We start from the raw sequence: 22,670 nt of genomic DNA, 5'->3' as shown, positions 1-22,670 counted from the left end.
TTTCTCTTATTTTCAATGAGCCAGTTCATTGTTAAAAACAAAAATTAAAACCCTGAAAACAGCACTTCCCTTTAATGTGAAAGAAGACTGAATTAATGGAAAAGTTTGAACTATTCTTGGATAGGAAAAGCTAATATTATAAAAATGTCACTTGTCCCTCCCTTAGTTTATATATGTAATGGATTCTCACTAAAAATGTCAAAAGCTGGAAGGGGGTTGGGGGCTTGGGTGAGCCTGGTGGTGGCTCTTATGGAGGGCATGTATTACATGAACACCGGGTGTGGTGCCTAAACAATGAATTTTGGAACACTGAAAAAAAATTAAATTTTAAAGAAATGTCAAAAGCTGGCTCTGCACCTTTTGGTTCCCAGAGGCTTTTTCCTGCATTCAACCCCGAGCAGACCCACCGGGATCTTCTCCCCGTATTCTGGGCCACACTTACCCCAGGTTGTAATTGACTTGTATAAATCTCCTCCTCTCCCTAGACTGTACCATCCTGAAGGTCAGCAACTATGTGTTCTTTGTTCAACCTGCGTATCAGTTCGTGTAATTACTATCTGGTGTATTAAGGTTGTTTATAAATATTTGTTAGGTAAACGACTTATTTCATCCAATCCCCTACACATTTCAAAAAGGGGGGTTTTATCATTTCTGTACGCAGATGAATTAAGGGAGGCCCAGGGAAGTTTGGTAACTTTCCCAGGGTCAGCCCAGCTGGTGACTCTCTCAGGCTTGGCAGGGGTACTGCTGAGCAGAAAGGAGGTGCCAAAGGGTGCCCACAGCTTCCTTCTGGGAGGCCACTTTTAAGTGGCCCGAGGTCAGAGGACTAGGACCCAGCAGATACAGAGTGGCAACTCCCCCACCTCTACTACAGAGGTCTCCACCCGACTCAGACCCACAGAGCATTCCTTGGATACCTACTGTGGGCCCCAGGGCCAGCGTGAAGTAGTTCGTCTCACCCATCCCTCAGTGACCTCATGTGAGCGTGGCCTACTGCTCCCCACAAGCCTGCAGCTTTCCCAGTTCAGCATCCTGGGAAAGCTGTCGGTCCCAGGCAAACCGATGAAAGCCAGTTGCGACTTTTGTTGAGCCGGTAAACACACTAGCCATAAAGAGAGGGAAACCATTCAAATAATCTCAATTTAAGGACAAAGATGCTGGATTCCTTCCCAGGGCTGCTGCAATGATGACCCCAAACTCAGGATATAAAAGAAGGGAAATGTTCTCTCTCTTAGTTTTGGGGCCTGGAAGGTGAAATCAAAGTGTTGGCAGGACCCAGCTCCCTCTGAAGATTCTAGAGGAGAATCCTTCGTTTCTCTTCCAGCAATCCTTCTTGCTCCTCGGCTTACAGCCGCATCCCTACAATCTCTGCCTCTGTGGTCACGTGGCCCTCCTCCCGGTCTGTCTCCATGTCTGGATTCCCCTCTCCTTTTTCTCGCAAAGACACTCGCCATTGGATTCAGGGCCCACTACAGTCCAGGAGGACCTCGTCTGCACAGACCCTCATCTGAGAGTTTGGGGGGGTCATGAATTGGGGAGGACACTATTCACCCCACTATGGATACTTAGATGGGGAAATTCACTTCCCAAGCTCATGGAGTGAGAAGGGGAACCGGGTTCCAGCCCAGGCCAACTCTGTGTCTGTTCCCATGCTCTCTGTCACCACCCCGTCCTGCCTCTCAGTTGTCTCCATTTGTGGAATTGAATCAGAGTTTTATTACCTCCAAATTGCTGGGCACAAGCCTCCTAACAGCATTTCAGGGAGCAGGGCCCTGGAAATCTCATTTCTGCCAATCCAGGCCCTCAGGGAGCAGTGTGTTTTCACATTCCCCTCCAGATCCTTGGGACTGGTCTTCCAAAGGACAGCTCGTGGGTTTCGAGGGCTTTCCAGAGCACACTGTCCAGTCATTTTCGGGAAAACTGCTTACTTAATTGATGTTTAGTTGGGAACTTAGAAACATCATCCCAAGGAGGAGGCTCAGTTACAATATACTGAAAACAAACACACAAAAATTCAACAAAACATGCCCCTGTACTTCTTCTTTTGGGGCAATTCATTACTCCTTCACATTTGCCTAAAAACCCAAGTCCCATTTGTCTTCTGGATCGTTTTGGTCCCTTTGCTTGTTGAAGTTTGTATATTTCTTCCCCTGAGATGAATTCTCAACAACCCAACAGGGTTGGGTGACACCTTCCTTTGGGTGACAATTTACCATGTAAGGAGTGTCCCTGAGATCTGAACTCACCAAGGAAAAACTTCCATTTTATTTCAATAGTTTGCCTCTGTTTACTGCCAGGCTGTTTATCAGCTAAACAAAACTAGCAACTAGTTGTAATCAGTTTGCTTACTATTCTCTAAATGAAGCATGCCCGAGGGGCCACCACCAACCTCTGTCCCCTCCGCAGCCCACTTAGTGTCACCAAACTCATTTGTTACATATTGATCTGTTTTGTTATTATAGTTTTGTTATTGTCTCCTCTTCTCAACTAGAATGTTAGCTTCATGAGAACAGGGCTGTCTGGGTCTGGTGTGTTCCCTCCGAAACCCTGGTGGCTTAGAGAAGCAGCAGGCACCCAGCAAGTGCTTGGTAAATATCTACATAAAACAATGGTCTCTAAATTTTAATATAAACAACAAAATTTAATATTGAAATTTCTGGGGCACCTGGGTGGCTCAGTTGGTTAAGCATCTGACTCCTGGTTTCAGCTCAGGTCATGGTCTCAGGGTCGTGGGATCAAGCCCCAAATCAGGCTCCCGTGCTGGGTGCAGTCTGTTTGGGATTCTGGCTTTTCCTCTTCCTCTGCCCCACCCCTGCTTGTGTGTGCTCTAAATGAATGAATGAATGAATGAATGAATAAATAAATAAAATCTTTAAAAATATTTATTTTTTAAAAATAAATTTTAAAATTAAAAAAATTTTTTAAATAAGTATTTTTTAAAAGATTTTATTTATTCATATGTCAGAGAGCAAAAGAACACAAGCAGGGGGAACAGCAGGCAGAGGGAGAAGAAGGCTCGCCACTGAGCAAGGAGGCTGATGTGGGACTCGACCTCAGGACCCTGGGATCATGACCTGAGCCGAAGGCAGATAGATGCTCAACCAACAGAGCCACACAGGTGCCCCTTTAAAAAAAATATTTAAATATCATCTCTTTAATCTTCCAAGGAAGCCAAAGAATACCTTTTTGCCTTTTTTTTTTTTTTTTTTTTGTCCTCAAGGTCTTTGAGGTTTATGAGGACTCAGTCTACCAAGGAAGAAACTTTGGCCATCAATATTTATATTAAAGGTTCTTAACTTTGTGGGGATGTGAACCTTTTGGAGCCTGATACAGATGATAAAATTTCTCCTCAGAAAAAGTGCCCATTTGGAGCATTTGGTGTAGAACTGAGGGGTGGGGTGGGACAGGCGTGTCCCCCAGTGCCTTCCTGTCTACCTCCCCAGCTCCGGTGTGCCGGCACCAGAGCAAAGGTCTGAAGAAGGTACAGATCATGCATCTGATCCACGCTCAGTCTTACACCAAGTGTATTCATTGCCTAAGGCTGGAACAAATGGCTCCAAATCTGGTGGCTTAAACCACAGAAATTTCTTCTCTTGCAATTCTTCAGAGTAGAAATCAGAGGTACTTCCTCCAGAGGTTCTGGGGAGAACCCTCTACTTGCCTCTTCCAGGCTCTGGGTCTCCTGGCATCCCTTAGCTTGTGGCCACATCCCCCCAATTCTGCCTCCTTGGTCACATGGTCTTCTCCTCTGTGGCAGTCAGATCTCCCTCTGCCCCTGTCTGACAAGAATACATGTTGTTGCATTTAGGGTTCACCCTGAAAATAGAGGGTGACCCTCTCCCCATTTCAACATCCTTCATGATCACTTCTATAAAGTCTCCACACCCCTCCCCCCCTTTTTAACTGTTTAAGGTAACATGTATAGGTTCCAGGAATTACTATCAGATATTCATTCTTATTATCCCTGAAGGAGATCATTATTCAGTGTACTTCATCAAATAAAGAAGAATGAGGCATAAATCAGAACACACACACACACACACACAGTTACCTGGGAATGTTCACAGTGTTTTGAATCTGGGTGTGACTACATTTCCAGTATTCACAGTATTTAAAATAAGGAAGCCAGAGTGTGAAAGACTGACACCACCCGCCAGGCCCATGCTTCCTTCCCCTCTTCCTACCCCCATGCTTTGTTTAAAAGCCACAGGAGGAATTTCAGGTTGCCTGGGGACCAAACAAAAATAAGAGGGAGCAGGCAGATTTGTTTAAGGGGCTCTCCAAGCAAGTGTGTCCACTCCTGTCAATATGAGGGTGAAAGCCAGCTTGTCCCGATGCACTGGTGCCCAGTTCCATTGTAAGTTAACAGTATTCCCCACCTTCTCGGGGCCCCTAAAGCAGTGCCAGAAATAGTCTACCTGCAGTAAACTTTGCAGTCATTTAAGAAGAGAAATGGGATTTAGAGCCATCGCTCTAAGGCTGTAGGAGGAGCCCAAGCAGACTGATGGCGAGAACTCCAGCAGGCGCTCTCCCACGGCCACATGCGGATTGAAATCACCAAGAGAGCATCAGCAATCTGGAGAGTCACATGTCTTTTTCCCTTCTTGGCAAGTTAATGTGGCCTGATATTTGTCTCAAGTCCACCTAGTCTTTTAAATATGTGTATTATGTCATTTTATCCAGCAGGTATGACAAGTGTCCTATATCCCAAGTTCCTCCGAGCAGCAAAGCAGATAACTTTTGGTTCTCTTCTACATACACACAACAGAACTTTCCAGAAGGCTCGCTGGCTGCACACACTGTGTCTGGCACCGATGTCTGACAAACAGGAAACAGACCCTGCGCTCAAGGATCTCCGTAGCCCGGAGCAGGAAGGCTGGGGTATGGCATGTGACTTTTCCAGGTGCTTGGAAAAGTTATAGTCTTCAGGCCGAGAGCAACAGGTACTAACTACCCTATATTCTAGAGAGAGCTGCCTCTCCGGGAGTTACTGAAATGTGTAGCCTGTCCTAAACTGGCAACCCCACTGCCCTCCTTCAACCTATAGCAAACAAGAGCAGACACTTGAGGGAAGGAAATAATTGGATATGGTAGAATATTGCTCCCCCAAAGTCCTAATCCCCAGAACCACCTGTGTACATGTCCCTTTACCTGGCAAAAAAAATAAAAAATAAAAATAAAAAAAAATAAAAAGACACTTGACAGAAGTGATCAAGGTTAAAGACTATGGCAAGAGAAGATTATTCTGGATCTTTCCGGGGGGCGGGGGAGTGCTGAATGAATGTGTGCTGTTCTAAGCTACTCAGTTTTTGTAATATATTAAAGCAGAAATAGAAACAAATATGGGGTATTTGTACGAGAAAGGAGCATTTTCAATTTGGGGGCATCTCCCAGCTGGGGCCCCAAGAGAACAGCTCCTGGAGACTAGGGGGGCTTTGAGAAGGGAGCTAGAGAAACCTGACAAGCTGTGAGACTTGAAGGCCTGTCCCACTGGCACAAGGTCAGGAAGACAGCTCCTCAGAGAATGTGAGGTATCCCCTCAAGTCTGGGTGACATGAACATGGAGTCGGGTATCTCCCAATCAGCTGCAGGACAGTGAAGGCAGGAGACTTGCCCAAGCTTCCTGCAAGGACAGAGAGAATATGGGGGGCCACAGTGGAAGGAGGGCCCAGAGAGCCCCATGGAAGGACCTTCCCAAAGCCTCCTGCCAAGTGAAGGGCTTTCATTCTAAAGATCTTGTGAGTGCAGGGGAGGTGAGCCCCAAAACAACAGGGGCTTGCTGGAGGTCAGAGAGAGGGTGTATCGATCACAGAGTTGGGGAATTCTCTGAGGCATTCACAAATGGGCAGTATGAGGGAGGGCCTGCCATGCACTTCTCAAGAACACCAACCCTGTCCCTCAGGTGACCTTCCCAGTTTCCAACACTGAACAAAGCAGCAGAAGGCAGGGAAGGAGTAGTGAAGCAACTAGGAAGACTGAGCCCAGCCCTGTCCCTGTCCCCACCGTAGCCTCCAGCCACTGGCCTGGACTGGGAGGAGAGCTCCATGACACTAGATGGGAGACTGAAATTTTGATCTCTGCTGGACAGCCCATTTCCGTACCCCCACGTAGAACTGTTCTCACAGTGCCTGAAAAGCTGTGAGGCAGGCAGAGACCACAGAGCATGGCGGGCGGCAGTGCGGGGAGAAAGTGGAGTTGTGTCCTCTTATATCCACTGAGCTCAGCCTGGTGAATAACCTGGTTTTTCAACAACCTAACACAGCTGGCATCACAATGGATGTATCTTGACATCTTCAGGAGACCAAGTAGAGAGTTACCTAGACTTCAATGCTTTCAGTATATTAAGAAGAAGAAGAAGATGTCAAAAGAGGTTATAAAATCTGTGGGATGTTTCAAATATTGCTTTTAACAAATTAATGACTTTAACCAAAAATATAGTACAATAGGATTGTGTCTATCGTGACATAATCACTGTTCATTATTTGAAAATAACCATGAAACTGTAGCACACATTGGCCAGTGTAGGTTGGGGGATGGGATACGTTCAGAGGCCCACGATAAATCTTGCTTTTCAGTGTGGTCAGTACATTATCCTGAGGATGTCTCTGTGTACACATGCTTCTTTTGAAAGACAGCATCAGGAGTCTGAATGTGAGATTATTTCTGGATGTGTGGCCCAGGTCAAATGACCTTCCGTTCCCTCACCAGGAATGGCCATCGGAGGGACAGGAGAGTTAAGGAAAATGTCCGCAGACTGAAGATCTCTAAAGTGGGTGTTGAGAAATTAGGATGACTCTATCAGTGAGGAAGGGTATTCAGAGATGAAGGTCAGTGATGCAAAGACACAGAAGCCTGGGTGTTTGAAGAATGGCTGGCACAGTGGCGGTGCTGTGGAGGGAAGCTGGGGCCAGAATGAAGGGGTAAAGGCTCTTGGTGGTAAAGGGCCTTGACTGTTGAGCTAGGGACTTGGGACTTGGTCCTGGGGACCAGAGAAAGCCCAGAGAGGCTTGAAAGCAGGGAAGGGGCAGGATCAGATCTGTTGTAGAAGGTGACTCTGAGAGAAGGCTGGAGGCTGATGGAGAAGAGGTGAAGCCTGACCCTGGAGAGAAGCAGCCAGATAAGAAGGTGGGATAGGTCAGGGCTCTATGGCCAGACTCTGCTTAGGGATGAGGAGGGATCCAATGTGACCTTGAGCTCCCATTTAGGAGGCTGAGAAATACCACTGACCGTGACCTGGACTAAGAAATCAGGATGGGATAGATAATGACTTCAACTATAGATATTTTAGATGTCTCTGTCCAGTGTGAGTTACCTGCAGAGAGCATCCATGGAGGAGGTCCCCAGTGCCTTAGTCCCTTCTTGTTTCTTGAGATTCTGCAGCCACAGGGGCTGGTGGAAGGACAATCATTTCCTTCTCCACTTAGTCCTGGCTGGGGGTAAGTGTCAATTGGACATGGCGAAGGGGAGAAGAGAGAAACAGCCTGGGACTGTTTCTCTCCTAAAGTGTTTAAAACAAACCCAAAATTTATTTTCAAAGACCACTTAGTTGAATCTAGAAGAAAAATATGCATGTGTATTGACTACAAATATATATGTATATATATTTCTTATGAAATGATTGTAGTTTTAGCTCTTCAAAAATAATAATCACCTTGGTGCCACGCTTAAGCCACCTGTCCTGACCATGAGCTTCAGGAAGAGATGGTGGGCAGGAAGGAAGAGAGGCTGCTATTTGTCTCACCACCTGCACATGACATACATCTGTACACACCCAGATGGTGAGACAAGAGTATGTTAAGAATGGTGACCTGGGTGGTAGGACATCAGGTAGTTTTAACTTGCTCCTTGATATTTTATATACAATTAGGACTTTTCTAATGAACATATTTTTCTTAAAAAAAAAAAAGAAATAAAAAGCATCTGAATTGGCAAAGAGGAAGTCAAACTCTTCACTCTTTGCAGATGACATGATACTTTATGTGGAAAACCCAAAGACTCCACTCCAAAACTGCTAGAACTTGTACAGGAATTCAATAAAGTATCAGGATGTAAAATCAATGCACAGAAATCAGTTGCACTTCTAAACACCAACAATAGGACAGAAGAAAGAGAAATTTAGGCATCGATCCCATTTGCAATTGCACCCCAAACCAAAAGATACCTAGGAATAAATCTAATTAAAGAATCTGTACTCAGAAAACTACAGAATACTTATGAAAGAAATTGAGGAAGACACAGAGAAATGGAAAAACATTCCATGCTCATGGATTGGAAGAAAAAAAAATATTGCAAAAATGTCTATGCTACCCAGAGCAACCTACACATTCAATGCAATCCCTATCAAAATACCATCAACCTTAATAATAAAAAATAAAAAATAAAAAAAAAATACCATCAACCTTTTTCAAAGAAATTGAACAAATAATCCTAAAATTTATATGACACAAGAAAAGATCCAGAATAGCCAGATGATTGTTGAAAAAGAAAACCAAAGCTGGTGGCATCACAATTCCAGACCTCCAGCTCTATTACAAAGCTGTCATCATCAAGACAGTATGGTACTGGCACAAAAACAGACACAAAGATCAATGGAACAGAATAGAGAGCCCAGAAATAGACCCTCAGCTCTATGGTCAACTAATCTTCGACAAAGCAGGAAAGAATGTCCGATGGAAAAAAGACAGCCTCTTCAATAAATGATGTTGGGAAAATTGGAAAGCCACATGGAAAAAAATGAAATTGGACCATTTCCTTACACTACACATGAAAACAGGCTCAAAATGGATGAAGGACCTCAATTTGAGAAAGGAATTCATCAAAATCCTTGAGGAGAACACAGGCAGCAACCTCTTTGACCTCAGCTGCAGCAACTTCTTCCTAGGAATATCGCCAAAGACAAGGGAAGCAAGGGCAAAAATGAACTATTTGGAAGTTCATCAAGATCAAAAGCTTTTGCACAACAAAAAAACAGTCAACGAAACCAAAAGACAAGGACAGAATGGGAGAAGATATTTGCAAATGACATATCAGATAAAGGGCTAGAATCCAAAATCTATAAAGAACTTGCCAAACTCAACACCCAAAGAACAAATAATCCAGTCAAGAAATGGGCAGAGGACATGAACAGACATTTCTGCAAAGAAGACATCCAAACGTCCAACAAACACATGAAAAAGTGCTCAACATCACCTAGCATCAGGGAAATACAAATCAAAACCCCAGTGAGATATCACCTCACACCAGTCAGAATGGCTAAAATTAACCAGTCAAGAAATGACAGTTGTTTGCAAGGATGCGGAGAAAGGGGAACCCTCCTACACTGTTGATGAGAATACAAGCTGGTGCAGCCACTCTGGAAAACAGCATGAAGGTTCTTCCAAAAGTTGAAAATAGAGCTACCCTACGACCCAGCAATTGCGCTACTGGGTACTTACTCTAAAGATACAAATGTCGCGATCTGACGGGGCACATGCACCCCTGTGTTTATAGCAGCAATGTCCACAGTAGCCAAACTCTGGAAAGAGACTAGATGCCCATCCGCAGATGAATGAATAAAGAAGATGTGATACACACACACACACACACACACACACACACACACACACAGGAATACTATGCAGCCATCAACAATGAAATCTTGCCATTTGCAATGATGTGGATGGAACTAGAGGGTATTATGCTAAGCGAAATAAGTCAATCAGAGAGACAATTATCATATGTTCTCACTGATATGAGGAATTTGAGAAATAAGACAGTGGATCATAGGGGAAGGGAGGGAAAAATGAAACAAGACAAAACCAGAAAGGGAGACAAACCATAAGAGACTCTCAATCTCAGGAAACAAACTGAGAGTTGCTGGAGGGGAAGGGTTGGGAGGGCTGGGGTGGCTGGGTGATGGATATTGGGGAGGGTATGTGCTATGGTGAGTGCTGTGAAATGTGTAAGACTGATGAGTTCACAGGCCTGTATCCCCAAAACAAATAATACATTATGTGTTAGTTTTTTTAAAATAAAGGAAAAAAAAGTAAGGGAGGTGTGGAGGCAGCAAAGCTGGGGAGCACCAAGCTTGCTTATCTATCTGTGGGAATTCTGGCGGGGCAACGGAGCAACACAAGAAGCTGGAAGATTAAACACCCATCGAACCAACGATTTTCCTTCTAAGAACGCATCGGAGGAAACACTCTTCATCCTACTACAATACAATAGTCACATTCCTGAGTTTATAAAAATTGCTTTATTAAAGAAGTTGTTTCTATGATTTCAAAGAAAAAGGAGGTGGATAGGGACTCAATTCACATTCACAGTAAAAAAGCTTTTTTTTTTTTTTTCCTGTAGGAAGTTTGGTAATAAAGTGCATTTTAACTCTATGTGTGTTTTTTATTAATGCAAAAGGAGTGGTTGATATAAACTGACAAGAATTCTGAAATCACGGAGCAAATCTAAACAGAACACAGATGATCAAAATAATTCTGTTTCTAGACCACTTTTGCTCAAACCCCGTTGCATGCTGGAATCACTGGGGAGCTTTGTAAAAATACTGAAGTCAGAGCCCCACACCCAAAGGGTTCTTACTGAGCTGATCTGGAGTGGGGCCGGACTGCAGTATTTTTAAAACACATCCCCAGGCAATTTTAATGTGCAGCCAGAGTTAAGAACCACCAGACCATTAAAATAAATTGCCAAAAAGCATATCATTCATAACCATCTTCAAAAAAATGCAATGCCAACCAAGCAAGCAGTGCTCAGAGTTACTGTGTTCCTATGCTGCCCACTCACCAGATTCTCTTTCTTCTAATTTTTATCAGAATATACTATCTGTACAGAAATACGCATGTATCATAAGCAGATAGCTCAATGCATTTTTTTTCCTACAGAGAGAAAGAGTGAGTGGGGTGGGGAGGGGCAAAAGGAAGAGGGAGAGAGAGAATCTCAAGGAATCTCAAGGAGTCTCAAGGAGGCTTCATGCCCAATGCAGAGCCCCAACACGGGGCTCCATCTCAAGACCCCAAGATCATGACCTGAACTGAAATCAAGAGTCAGACATCCAGCTGACTGAGCCACCCAGGTGTCCCTCGATGTATTTTTACCAGCTGGACATATCCACGTCACCAGCACCCAAACCAAGAAACAGAACATTACCAGCACTCTAGAAGCTCCCTTGTTCATTCTAAATTGTCCCACAGCTTTTTCCCTTATGTGTTTGATACTACTTCTCTCTAGGCATTTGAGTTATAATCACTATAGATCCCTATGACGCAAAGGAATTTCCTTAATTCATCTATCACATTCTATCTAATTTGAATTATGAAAACTATATAAGAGGAAATAGTTATGAACAAGTATTTAGCCATAAGAAGTTTATTGCCAACTGTTTATAATAGAAAGGGCCATGTGGAAACATACAAGTACATATCTGATCACAGGATTCAATTAAACAAATTAGCTAACCTCCATATGAGACTGACCAGTTTGTATGCAATAGCATCAATAAGATAGAATAAAGAGGGGCCTTCCACAAAAGAGTTTGTTTTTCCCAGAAGAACGCTAGAATAGGACAGTTACAGACTGAGTTGTGTCCCCCCAACCCCAGTTCATATGTCAGAGTCCTAACCCCAGTATCTCAGAATGTGACACTATTTAGAGATGGTGTGTTTAAAGAGGTGATTAAGTTAAAATGAAGCTGTTAGGATGGCCTAACTCAATAGGACTGGTGTCCTTGTAAGAAGAGACTAGGACATAAACAAGCAGAGGGAAGATCAAGCAAAGACATAGGAGAAGGAGGTCATCAGCAAGTTCTGGAAAAAAGCCACAGAAGAAACAACCTTGCTGACACCATCATCTTGGCCATATATCTAGCCTCTAGAACTCTGAGAAAAGGAATTTCTGTTGTGTGAGAACACACCCAATATGTGGCATTTGTTCCACACTCCAGCAAATCAATACAAACACCAAGACTAGAAGCAGCAGATGGAAGAAGAAGATGGGCAATGGGAGGGTGACCAGAGTACTTTGGGGCTTCTGATAAAATGAGAAGACTCTCAGAGGAGTCTCTTGGCCTGAATAGCTGAGCAGTGCCCCAGCATCCATGGCCATGGCAGTGGACGGGAGACCTCATGCTCACACACAAACCCTTGCATCTGCTTCTCCCTTGCTCTGCACATGGGAGAGCCAGGTTTCTCTCCTAAGAACCTCTAGGCATGGCCAAGTAAAGAGGGATTCTCAGGTGGGCTGAGAAATCCACTCTAGCCTGAGAAATATGGATGAGTAGATGCTAAAAATTGCCAATACTTTCAGAAAAACTAACAGAATGAAATAGAAGCACCAACTCACCTCCAGAATTTACACCTGAAGAAACAGAATTCATGCAATGGAGAAGAGGAAGAAGGAAGAAAGGAAGGAAGGAAGGAAAGAAAGAAAGAAAGAAAGGCTTTTTAATAAATATAATTAATATCTTCAGAAACAGTTGAGACAGCTGCCTATTCAGACAGATAGGTATATAGATAGATAAACAGATAGACAGACAAACAGACAAAACTTCTAAGTAGTTCTTCTAAGTAGTCCTTCTAAGTAAAAGGATTCTTGGAGACTAAAATCTTGATTAACAAAAACTAAAGCCCGATAGAAGATATAATTTCCAACCATCAGCTTTCTTTCTTTCTCTCTTTTTTAAATTCACCCATCCTAAATGGGTTTCCTAAATGAAAAAGTCTGACAGTTTCTAAGGTTTGTGAAGATGCAGGGAGTCACAAATTCTCAAAGGGTGCTACAGGAATACATAACAAGCATGCCATCTTGTAGATCATCTTTGGAGAAGAATTTAACAGTTTTTCTAATAAATCAAAAATGTGTATATCATTTGATGCAGCAGTTCCTTCTCTGAGTATAAACCTTAGAGGAACTCTCACACATGTACAAGTAGATGAACATATGTGTTTTCTGAAGTGTTGTTTCTAAAAGCAAAAAAACTCAGAAACAGCTGAAATATCTATCACTAGAGGAATGAATAAATGCATTGCACATATTCCTACAAAGGTCTATTACATGGTAGTTAAAATGAATGCACTAGATACCCAACAACTTAAATAAAATTTCCAAAACTTATTGTTGAGTGAAAAAAACTACAGAAAGGTAAATCCAGTGTGACACTATCTTAAAATGTTAAAACAAAATAAAAACAAAGCAAAACCAAAACCAAGAAGCTAGGAAAGACTGAGGGGTGATGGTGGAATATATATGTAAACACATAATGCTATGGTAATAATTGCTCTGGGAAAGATGAAGGAGTGGAGAGAAGAATAAATTAGTAGGGAGAGGAATAAACTGCAATTTTTTATCAGTAATATTTTATTAGAAAGGAACAAGAGCAAATATGACAAGACATTAATATTTATTGTTTCTGAGTGATGGGTCCATGGGTGTTTGTTATGTTATCTTCTGTAATTTTCCATGGCTTGCAACATTTTCAAATGAAAAAATCCCCACCAGTGATGGACTGATAAATAAAATGCATACAAATGAAGAGTGCGTTGACAAACTGGAATGTTAAAACAAGCAAACTACCCAATACATAGTGCAAAATTCCAGCCATTGAAATGTGGGAGATAGAAAAGTGAATATTAAAACAAAACAAAAAAACAGAAACAAAAACAAAAAACCCAGAACCATAGTGCACCTGGCTAGCTCTGTCAGTGGAGTGTGCTAGTCTTGATCTTGGGGTTGTAAGTTCAGGCCCCACATTTTGTGTAGAGGTTACTTGAAAATAAAAAATCTTAAAACAACAACAAAAACAACAGCAACAAAGAAACAGAACCAGGAGTTCCAATCTCTGTCTTAAAAATATCCAGAAAGAAAATGGATAGAGAAAATAATAAAAAAATTACACACAAAAAATTCAAATCTAAAGAGGTTCTTAAGTCTTCATACTAAAAGAATCCACAAAGTATTGAAAAGAAACACAAGAGAGGAGTGTAGAGGATTTGGCCCTGGGCATACTAGTAAAATTTCCATGAATAAAGAAAACCAATCCCAAAGAAGAAGAAAAAAAAAAAATCCCAATAGTTTAACTTCAAAGGAAGAACAAAGGGACATCAAACTTCTCAAGGGTAGTAAGTATAAAATTCCATAAGATGTAGTGCCATAAGTGTCTGTAGAAAAAAAAATGTTGAATCTAGAGTTCTATACCCAAGCAAAAAATTATTTAAGTACAAAATAGAAACAATTTTAGAAGAACAAGGACTCAGAAAGTTTCTTTCCACGAGTGCTTTCTGAAAGATTCTCTAGGGGATGCACTCCACCAATAGGAAAAATGAATCCAAGAAAGAGGAAGATAGGTTTCAAGTCAAGGAAGTGTGGTTTTAAATGTGTAAAAGCAGTAAAGTCCAAATGACCATCAAAAACATGGCCACAAAGTTTAATGAACTGTTAAGAAAAAACTCTCTGTTTTGAAATCAAAAGATTTCAACAAAGCTTGGGAATGGGTGAAAGGAGACTAAATGGAGGTGAGGGTTCGGGGTGGGGGTGGGGGGACACAATGAAGTATCAAGGTCTAACCTTTTTTTGAGAGACAGAGGGAGAGCATTCAGGGAGGAGTAGAGAGAATCCCAAGCAGACTCCCCACTGAGCTTAGAGCCTGACACAGGGCTGCATCATCACAACTGTGAGATCATGACCTGAGCCAAAATCACAAGCCAGGTGCTTAACCAACTGAACCACCCAGGTGCGCCACAAGGTCTAATCTTCTAAATGGCAGTAGGTCATAGATAATGATGGGCTCTCAACACTGGTGGAAATATATACAGTCAAATATGCTGAGTAGAGTGTAAAAAAAAAAAAAATGCTTGAAGAGAAGAAAAAATACAAACAGAATGTATATTTAGCAAAATTCTAATGAATAAAAAGGAAAAAAAGAGAAAATAGCCAATTTATTATAGCTTGACCCTTCTGATCCTCAAAGTGAGAAGCAAATGCTCAAATCCGGAGTGATTCTACAACAGTTACTCAGGCTTGATTTTAATCATCCAGCAGCTGTGTCTATAGTAACTGAAAGAGGAAACCCCTAAGCCATTGGTTCTCAGGGTCACAAAAATAGTCTTTCAGAGCTTCTAACTCAGTAAATCAAGGGTGGGGCCCAAGAATTTGCATTTCTAAGAAGTTTCTGGATAATGCCCATGCTATGGTCTATGGACCACACCATCGTCGAGGTGTCCTGCCTGTAGTGAATGAATCACACACATCGATTGTCATTGCTCGCTGATTTTCCTCTTAAGGAGGAAGTTCTCAAATAGCACATTTCTGGGACACAGTGGAGGGAAGGCCTGTTCCATCTGCTCCTGATAAACAAAAAGAGGTCATATTTTTATTCAGAAGAATATCAAGGCAGCCTGTTGCTGATGAAGGAAGTCTTGAAGTCATTATTTGACAGAGAGAGCGATCACATGTGGGGGGGGGTGTGCAGTGGGAGGGGGATGGGGGAGCAGGCTCCCTGCTGAGCAAAGAGCCCCATGCAGGGCTTGATCCTGAGATCATGACCTGAGCTGAAGGCAGAGACTTAACTCACTGAGCCACTCAGGTGTCCCTTAAAGTAACTTTTTAAAAGTCAGATAAAAGGAAGAGGGGGCTGCTGCCAAAGCCAGGTGACCCAAGTGGAAATACTGGTTGAACATGCCTGGGAACATCCTTCTCTTACTCTAGGTAGGCATAAAACAAACATTCTCTGACATTCATATGTGTATTTCATAAGGCATTAAAAAAAATAAAATCTGAGGTCGTCAATTGTATTAGAATTCTTTGTTTTGATTTTTAAAAAAACTAAATTTAAATGGATTTAACAACAACAACAACAAGTTATTGGTTCCTGTAATTCAAATTCCAAGGGTTAACTAGCTTCAAGCATAACTAAATCCAGGGGTTCAACTGATGCTATCAGAGCTCCACTTCTCTCTTTGCTCTGTTCTTCTCTGTGAGGGCTTCACTCTTTCGTGGGCATTTACCATTGGCAGCCCTTGGGAGTAGGTAACTTAAACTTGCTTTTATAGCCAGGAATCCCCCCAAGGAAAAGAGCTCCTCCACATCACCCACAAGAATTCCAGGTTGGGCTCCCATTGGCCCGTCTGCAATCAGGTGCTTATTATCATTGAACCAATCAGGGCCCAGGAGGACTACTCTGATTGGCCAGTTCAAGGGGGTGTGCCCAGCCCCACCTAAAGCAGAATTGCAGAGAGTGGGGGAGGGGTGGCTCAACAAAGGAACCTTGTTACCTACAGAAAGAAGCAAGCCAGGAAGGAGCAAGCAGGCAAAAGCAATAGGTAAGCCCAGGGCTGTTTTTATCTTGTCAGATTAACAATGCATTAAAAAACAAGATAAATAAAATAAAATTACTATGTAATTTAAAGATCATTTCCTAAGGGAAAGCCAATTTTAACCATGAAAGAAAACACAAAAGCAACAAAAGTATCCAGGTAAAAAGCTCTCTTTTCTTTAAATAAAGGTAGCTTTAAGCAAAACTCAATCCATTGTCCTGTTTTTATAAAAATTTCGCTTAGATAATGCGTTTACTTTCCATGCTACTAACTCCCGCCCTCCAATAAGCGCTGTGCCTAGGGGCCACAAAAATTTTTTAATTTCTTTTAAAATCAGAATAAAAATGATTATTATTATGAATACACAATAAAGAAGACAAGCTATGCCACATTCCTCTTTATGCCAATGCACTCATACAATATAATTTTATTTTATTTTATTTTAATTCTTTTATGGAGGAAAAAGGCCCATGAACACAAATGTGCCATGAGCCCAGGAAAGTTCTAATTTCCCAAAAGCCCTTCCCCAAATTTCTGAAGGTAAGTGTCATGTTCTGTCATCTCCCAAAAATGTCAGCTCTGCAGTCGCATTCACTAGCCAATGTGTTACCTTCTTCTAGGAAAGAGAGTCTTAAGCCACTTGGAATGATTGCTTCCTTAAAAGACTTAATGGAGGCAGGGGGCGGGGGCGGGGCAGCTCCTGGGAGGTGATGCGGGTGGGAGGGAGGCTTGGTGTGTGCAGAAGGGAATCACCTAACACCCCTGTTCACTACATTCATCTCCCATCCGAGTATCTACAATTTCCCCTGCTACTGGAAAGTAAAGCATTGCTATGAAAGCAACACTATGAAAGCTTTCCTGATACCTTAGCACGCATCTTCGTAAGGATGCACAAAACTCAGATGCTCACAGACATAGTTCAAAGCTCTGGTGGTTTGATGCTGGGCTGCTAAGTGTACTTTGAGGGGAAGGAGCTGAGAGGCAAAACAAATATTGAACGATTTTTGCTTTTTGCCTTTTTTCATAAAAGTAGTTCTCCTCTTTGGATTCCTTCCAGGTAATGAAAACAGGTACTGATGGCAATCTTTTGTAAAAGCAAAATGACATAATGTGAACTTTAGAAAAGTGGGGTAGACCTGTATATTTTATTCATTGATATTTACCTCTGTGCCAGGCACAGGGCTAAGAGTGTGTCTATGCCTCTCGAGTTGGATTGCTCTAACACTCGATGACCAGCCAAGGGATTTAAGGAGAGCTAACTCCGAGAGTCACGTAGAAGAGAAGAGAAACTTGAACACAGGCCTACCTAAACCCAAAGCCATGATCTTAAATGCTATAATACACTCCTTCTGACTTTCCTAAAGTCCTAGTTTCCGTGTTCTTCCTGAAATGGAAAAAGGAGCTAATGGTAGATGGGGTGGGGAGACCCTTCTTCCCGTGCCCAGTGTCCTCAGCCTTCTACCACATTGGTGCATTTCACAGGGAAGAACAAACTTCTTCATAAAACAATTAGTCATAAAGCCGAAATTTCCTACGCTCACAGCCTTATTATTTCCATGTATCTTTTTTATCCTTTTACCTATGATTTAATTTTTCTGTCTAGCGACTCTACAGCAAACGCCCATTAGCACCGAAAGCCGTCTACCCACTCCGATGAGGTTGACTCATGCTCCATATGTGCCCCACTTTATCCACGTGGCTCCCGGCGCTCACATGTTCCTCCAGGTCTCCTCGGCAGGCCTGCGGGCCGCTGGCGGTGGTATCCTGAATTCCCCTTCTCTCAGCACCACCGCCGACACCACCCCCTTCCCTGCTCACAGCACTCAGTCTGCTATAATTAAACAAACTGGGTTATTTGTGACATCCTGGTTTACACATCAACAAGTTATTTTCTCTGATTTTGCTATGGATGGATTTGCTCTGCTTACATTAAACAAGAACAGCTCACCCAAAAATGCAGCGTAAGCAAGGCGGGGGCAACGTGGCCCAGCAGCTGCCTCTTTCCCCACGACGCAAGACCCAGCCTTCTCTTTCCGTCTCCGTGACTTGGAAGAGCCCAGCCGGGCAGCTCTGGAGGAAATAGCCATCAAGGATCAGAATGCCAAATGGGAAGAGAGGGCTCCAGAAACACGGAAAGGTCAGATGGGAGTTTAATTTGGAGGCTTCCAGACTAAACAGCGGAGGAATGTAGTGGAAGCATGTGGGATGCCCCCCCTCCCCACCCCCCTGCAAATGTGTCCTGTGAAGGACACCGTTCTCGGTCTCTGGCAAATCAATCACCTTGTAGGCTACACTGTGAAGTCCCTGTCAGGGGCCAGGGTTGGGGGAAAGGGGCTCAGGTCTGCTACCTCTTCTCTGGCCACATCTGTCCTGTCTGTCCGTCTGTCTCCCTGCATGCCTTGTTCCGTCCACCCCTTGCCACAGCCACGAGGGGCTTCTACAAGGCAAAGCAGGGGATGCTATTTATCTAATTAGATGGAGTCTCTTTGATCTCAACAAAAATCCTCGCTCCTTAAAATGGCTCTCTTTTTCCTTCGAGATCCAGCCCCAGCCTACCAATACCACCTGGCCTCGCCCCCCTCCCCACATTCTTGAGGCTTCAGTAACCGGAAGCTTCAAGTTCTACAAATGTGTCCTTTGCACACGCTGTTCTTTCTCCTTGAACACACTCCCCTTGCTTGATTCCCTTTAAGCCTTCCCTTTACTGGTTCCTCTCTACCCCTGTCTAAGCTCTAAGTCATTGTGTTCTACCCGTCTGTCTCCACGTTCATCTGCCTCCCTTACAGACGGTCAGCTCCTTGAGGGCTGGGTCACGTTGACCTTGGTGTCTAGCACTTGTCCACCTACCTGGCCCATGGGAGGTACTCCACAGATGTTTGCTGAGTGAACGAATGACTCCCTCTGGTGTCCAGCATCTCCTTCCAGGTAACTGGCCCTTTGCAAGTATCTGGTTCAAAAGCAGAGGCCACATTGTCACTCCAGATTAGAAACAACCTATGTCCCGCCACAATAGAATATAGAAATAAATTATGGGATAGTCACACAGTAAAGATGATGTGCTATATGTGACCGCATCCAAAAATGGCGATGCCTTGCCCAAATAAAATGCTGGAAGATGCCAGACATGAAGGAGGATGCACCTTAGTCTTCTATTTATATAAAGTCCCCAAACAGGTAAAACAAATCTGTGCAGATAGTAGTCAGAAGAGTGCTTCCCACAGGGCAGCTTCAAGGCCTGGGTGCCTGGTAATGTACATGGGCGCATGCAGTATGTGAATGAAAATACAAATATATATTTACATATCTCAGTGAATAGATTTTATACATATTATACAGTGATAAGTATTAAATAACATGTTTGTACATACATAATATATAAATATATTAGAAAATACAAATGTATAAAATTATATATATAAACATTATGCATATAAATGTGTGTATGTGTGTGTATATATGATCTAGTTGAATAAAAGGTAAACAAACTAGGGGCCAGTCTGATGCTGGGGAGAAACCAGGCTCTCTGTCCCTCTGTCCTTCCTGTATGACTGCCCTGGGTCTGTCGCTTTGCAGGCTGTATACTGGTGGCCAGAGGCTTTGGTCCCTGCTGTCTTGGCCCCAGGCTCATATCCCTCCTGCCCGATCTCTCAGACAGGAATCTGTCTCTGTCCTGTCTCCAAAGGCCCAGACTCTGGGGAATGGAGACTCGTGGTTGCTGTAAAGAGCTGGCTTTCTGAAGACCCGGCCCCTCCCGGGATCGCCCCCTGCCAGAAGAGTTTGGATCTGGGGTGGGGGGGCTCTGGAAGTGAGCCTGGAAGGCGTATTAGAGACAGGAGTTGCTCTGCAGAGAGGCAGGTGAAGGCTTTGGATACAGGAGAGAATCGGGAGGAGGGGGTGGGGAGGGTCGTGACAAGCAGAAGGGAAGCAAGAGTGAGTGAGATGGGACGGGGCCTGGGCACCAGGTGATGACATCCTTAGGGTCAAGGGGGGCTGGGAGTTTTTGATGCAACACTCAACTTTATTATTTTTTTAATATTATATTTATTTATTTGACAGACAGAGATCACAAGTAGGCAGAGAGGCTGGCTCCCCGCTGAGCAGAGAGCCTGATGTGGGTCTTGATCCCAGGATCCTGGGATCACAACCGGAGCCGAAGGCAGAGGCTTTAACCCACTGAGCCACCCAGGCGCCCTGCAACACTCAACTTTAAGTAGTGCAATTTTGCAACGGAAACCCCTTTGTGTCCCCTTCCTCCTGAAGCTTCAATTAAGTCAGCTACACACACACACACACACACACACACAGCCTTGTCTGAGTTGGGGTTTAAGAAGGGAATCCAGGATGCCCCGTGTCAGGTTCACTGAGGTAGCCAACCAGGAGGGACAGGGCACCAGTCCTGAAATTGTGGCCAGAACTCAAAGCTGACCTGTGACTAAGGGGCTGTGATTCTCCTAGGACTCCTCACAAATCCTGGGAACGGTTTTGGTCTTGCATGGAAGACTGATTAAGAGATTTCAGCCAATCTTATTTAGATTTTAAAGGGCTAGGAGATCACAGTGGACATCAAGGTCATGTATTAGTACATTTAAGTAGCTATTGAAGGTCTTAACTCCCTTACTTCATTATAAGTCCCTTGAAGGCAGAAATAGTTTATCTCAGCATCTCCCATGAACTCCAGAGCGTGCTCAGGAATAAATCCATTTCCTGAAGTCTCTGAGAAGGACAGGTTGACACACAATACTTTATGCACTTCGAACATATCTTCAAGCAGGTACCACCTTGTCACAACAGCGGCCCAGAAAGAACCAGCTAGCCCTGGCTCCCTCTTGTGACTTGACAGCACCACGATATTTCTGTGTGCGTAACTGTGCCTGGTCATAAACCAGGTGTGTGGTGATGCCCATTTCTCACTAAGGAAATGAAGGTTCTGGAAAAAGATGGAACTTCTTCCAGACACACCATTAATAAGTGAGAGCAAATAGAACAATTGTTTTCGTTCTGCTGGCCACATCATACTTCTAAGTTACTTGCCAATCACTGAAACACTCATGAAACGAATGCCCCCCAATCTGAGGCCAGGCTTAGCAGGGGAAGACATCCCTCTGCCCTCCTCCCTCCCTGCTGTTGGGAGAAGCTCACGCATCCCATGGCTGGGGGTCAACTGGGCTGAGAAGGGACCTCCAGCCCACAGGCCACTTAAGGTGCCACTACCCCCAAATGACCCTGTCCAAGAGCACCTTGGGGCTCCCATTCATTCATTCACTCACTGAGTGGATACTGTACATTGAGAGAGACTTGCAGTGGGCTCTGGGAGGAAGGTGTGAACCAGACTCTTCTCATCTAAGGAGTTCTCAGTCTGGTGCAGGAACCTTTGGAAGTGGGAAGGCTCGAATCCTCGTGAGCCTGGGAAGGAAAGCTGACCTGGCTTTTGGGGTCCCAGGGCCAGTATTCTCTCAATTTCGGAGTTGGCCAGGAGGAAGGGTGAGGCAGGATATGCAGGAGAGGGGAACAGCACGTGCGGCAGCCCGAGGTCAGAGCGAGCCCAAAACACTTAGCGAACTGTGACTGGCTCTAGCCAACGGAATGCAGAATGGTCGGAAGTGAGTGGAGCGAGCGTGACGTCCTCACTCGGCCTGTGTGTGGTCCATGGGACACTGGCACCTCGGTCAGGTGAGAACACAGCCCCTTTCGATAGCACGGCTCTCTTGCACACATCATACACCAGTAATCCGCCATGCCCCCCAGCTCAGAGGCGCATCCCAAGCCCTCCCAGTGGACACCGGCATCTCTTTCACCAGATCTGAGATAAGAATAGAAATCCCCGCCCCCATCACCTCCATGGGGTAGTGCTTTCTAAAACCCTTTCCCCAAACCCAACCCTCTTTTGGAGGGGACGGTCATCAAAGGGTCACAGACTGATTTTTCCATCTGCCTTTTACAAGTCCCCGATGGTTAGAACATGACCATCTCTGATACAATTCACACGTACGCCTGTCCAGAGGGAACTGCAGAAAGGATGGATAAGAAGGAAGAAGGCCAGGAAGCCCCAGAATGAGCCTCGGCGGTGGGAAGGAAGGCCCTGCAGGAGAGTGTACCTGAGGGCTCTGGGTGGGGGAACACAGTCTGTGTGTGCAGCTCAGCCTCGGAATCTGCAAGGTTCAGGTCCCTGCTCCCCAGCAACTAACTGCACAGTGTCTGAGTCTCTTTTCTCATGTATAATACAGGAACTATAAGACCTAACTCACAGGACAAATGACAAAAGACACAGTGAGTCTGATCGATCCATGAAGGTAACGTGGTGCAAAGCCAGCAGCCAGCCCTCCATGAGGGTGGGGGCCCCCAGTCCCGGGGGTTCGGCTTCCCCCTACATGG

At 44.1% G+C, this 22,670-nt stretch overlaps 1 protein-coding gene across 24 annotated transcripts in view; it reads right to left on the bottom strand.

Annotated features, from left to right (window-relative positions):
- LOC101670167 overlaps window positions 1–22,670 on the bottom strand; it is a 134,264-nt gene that overhangs the window by 96,922 nt on the left and 14,672 nt on the right. For 15 of the 24 annotated variants that reach the window (XR_006604204.1, XR_006604208.1, XR_006604206.1 and 12 more), the window contains one exon: window positions 19,146–19,245. Coding sequence is in view for 17 of the 24 variants with exons in the window: in XM_045071460.1 (XP_044927395.1) it covers window positions 19,146–19,245 (100 nt within the window). In the remaining 7 variants the exon portion in view is untranslated. Of the gene's footprint in view, window positions 1–15,548; window positions 18,130–18,246; window positions 18,369–19,145; window positions 19,246–22,670 lie in introns of those variants that run through there. The other 9 variants (XR_006604210.1, XR_006604219.1, XM_045071423.1 and 6 more) reach the window with 2 other exon arrangements.

Source organism: Mustela putorius, unplaced genomic scaffold, assembly GCF_011764305.1.
Source record: "Mustela putorius furo isolate JIRA1106 unplaced genomic scaffold, ASM1176430v1.1 tig00000129_pilon_pilon_pilon, whole genome shotgun sequence".
Lineage (NCBI taxonomy): Eukaryota > Metazoa > Chordata > Mammalia > Carnivora > Mustelidae > Mustela > Mustela putorius.
The sequence above is the reverse complement of the archived record's forward strand: the minus strand, read 5'-3'. Positions and strand labels throughout refer to the sequence as shown.